Source organism: Cryptomeria japonica, chromosome 4 (genome assembly GCF_030272615.1).
Source record: "Cryptomeria japonica chromosome 4, Sugi_1.0, whole genome shotgun sequence".
In the NCBI taxonomy this organism is placed as follows: Eukaryota; Viridiplantae; Streptophyta; class Pinopsida; order Cupressales; family Cupressaceae; genus Cryptomeria; species Cryptomeria japonica.
In genome coordinates this window covers 659,610,475-659,612,573 of record NC_081408.1, presented here as the reverse complement: position 1 = coordinate 659,612,573, position 2,099 = coordinate 659,610,475, and the positions used below count along the sequence as shown (strand labels likewise).

Here is a 2,099-nt window from a genome sequence, read left to right as displayed (position 1 = left end):
AACTCCTGATAATGAAATCTGGAAAAACCTTGAAGCAAATCGAAATGGGCGTATTCAACGTACCAAGCTGAATTTGCCTCTCAAGAAAAGTTTAACACGCAAACATGAAGGTAAATAGATGTTCCAGTGCAAATCATTCTAGATTTAAATTATATTATCTTGATGGCTTCCAAGCTTCTGTTAATGTGAAACGGATTTCATTGTTCTTGTTTATGTATATTTCTTCAGTTAGATCTCTATGTTCTTGTCCATAAACATGCTGTTATTTACGTAGAACATTATAATTATTGTTAAGATAATTCCTTTAAGTGATCCCATCTTTTGTTTTAAGCTATACAAGTAAACTGTAACAGTGAGATAAACTAGTCTCTATATATATCCACCTAGCTCATATTTCATACCACAGCACTAATTTCTAGAATTAAAATCAATCCTTGGTGAAGTCAAAACCCTAATTTCAAATGTATTTGGCACACTGCTGGTTCGTGCAATATATATATTTGGAGATTCAACAATAGACTCCGGTAACAACAATCAGATTATGACTCTTATCAGGGCCAACTTCCCTCCCTATGGCAAGGATTTTCCCGGTGGGATAGCAACAGGAAGATTTACTAACGGAAAACTAGTCACTGACTTCCTATGTATGTTTTTTCTGATGATAAATCATAGTATAATACTATATATTATCTTGTGTTGTTTTTTCTGATGGTAAATCTTAGCATATTACTATATGTTATCTTGTGTTGTGGGCATTTGTCAACCAGAAATTAATTTCAATATTCACTAAAATTTGAACTGTTTTGATTGTACAGCAAGTTTTGTTGGACTTCCAGATGAGGTGCCGGCAAATTTGGACCCACAGTTTACTGGAGAAAAACTGCTTACGGGCGCTAGTTTTGGTTCAGCTGGGGCAGGAATCGATAACAGTACATCAGTGCCTCCTGTAAGCAGATCTTTTAGTTTGGTCTAAATCTTATTATTTGTTTGAGTTTTCTGATATGGGTAATGATTTTTTTATTGTGGCTTATGTGGGTTTTTAATCTGGTTTGAGTCTGGAAATGACATATGGAGTTATCTTTTCAATGGTTTTATCAGATGATCTCAGCCAAGATTTTGTCATTTTGTATACATCCTATAAATATTTCATGGTGTCTTTTAATTAGTTCCATTTTGGTATGTGGGTTATTGAGTAATCTGATCTAAACTTGCACACCACTTATAGTTCCCAGACATTATCATCTTATCCAATTTCTTTGATTGTTTTATCATTTTTCATACCATCCCATAAATATTTCATGGGGCCTTTTAATTTGTTTCATTTTGTTATGTGGGTTATTGAGTCTGATCTGAACTGAGACTGCGCCATTTACAAAGATCTCTTCTCAATGATTTTATCACTATAATCACTACTGGGAAACCTCAGATCCCAAGACATTATCATCTTATTCAATTTATTGTTTTATTAAGTGATTAATGTTATCCTTGAATGTATAATAATTTTATGCTATATTACATCTTCATATATATGTTTATTTTCAGGGTACCATAACACTTGCACAACAATACGAGAATTTTAAGAGTTATAGAGCAAACCTAACAGATATGGTTGGTGAGGAGGAGTCTAGCAAGATCGTAACAGAAGCCTTATTTGCAATTAGCATGGGAACCAATGATTTTTCTGAGAACTATTATTCAAATGCTGTGACAAGAGCGAAATATGATATGCTGTGCCTCCATTTGGTTGTTTACCTCAACAAATTACTATGCACAACCTGATTAATGGTAGTTGCATCAGTGAATACAATGAGGTTGCAACTTCTTATAATAAGAAGCTCTCAAGTTTAATAGAAATGATGAAACCCAGTCTTCAAGGCCTTCAAATTGTTTATATAGATGTATATAATAAATTGAGTGACATGATTGTCAATCCAAACAAATATGGTAATGTTTCTTTTCCAGCATGTTTTCAAGTTATATCTTGTTTATATGTTTCAAAGATTAAATTGAATTGTTTAATCATAAGTAATATTTTGTTTTAATAATGTTTGATGTTTTATAATTTTTTGGACAGGATTTGAAGAGGTAAGGAAGGGTTG

General features: G+C 32.6%; 1 protein-coding gene across 1 annotated transcript; it reads left to right on the top strand.

Annotated features, from left to right (window-relative positions):
* The first annotated feature begins 541 nt into the window (after window positions 1-541).
* LOC131061833 (GDSL esterase/lipase At2g42990-like) lies at window positions 542-1,779 on the top strand. Its single transcript, XM_057995672.2, has 3 exons — window positions 542-644; window positions 816-946; window positions 1,543-1,779. The coding sequence occupies exons 1-3, from the start codon at window positions 542-544 to the stop codon at window positions 1,777-1,779; spliced, it is 471 nt and encodes a 156-aa protein (XP_057851655.2).
* Window positions 1,780-2,099: the final 320 nt, after the last annotated feature.

Bases quoted from the DNA above. Each gene is read 5' to 3' on its own strand.
- LOC131061833 (XM_057995672.2), top strand. From the start codon at position 542: ATGACTCTTATCAGGGCCAACTTCCCTCCCTATGGCAAGGATTTTCCC. The intron at 645-815 runs GTATGTTTTTTC...TTGATTGTACAG, and splicing joins ACTAGTCACTGACTTCCTAT to CAAGTTTTGTTGGACTTCCA. The intron at 947-1,542 runs GTAAGCAGATCT...GTTTATTTTCAG, and splicing joins ACAGTACATCAGTGCCTCCT to GGTACCATAACACTTGCACA.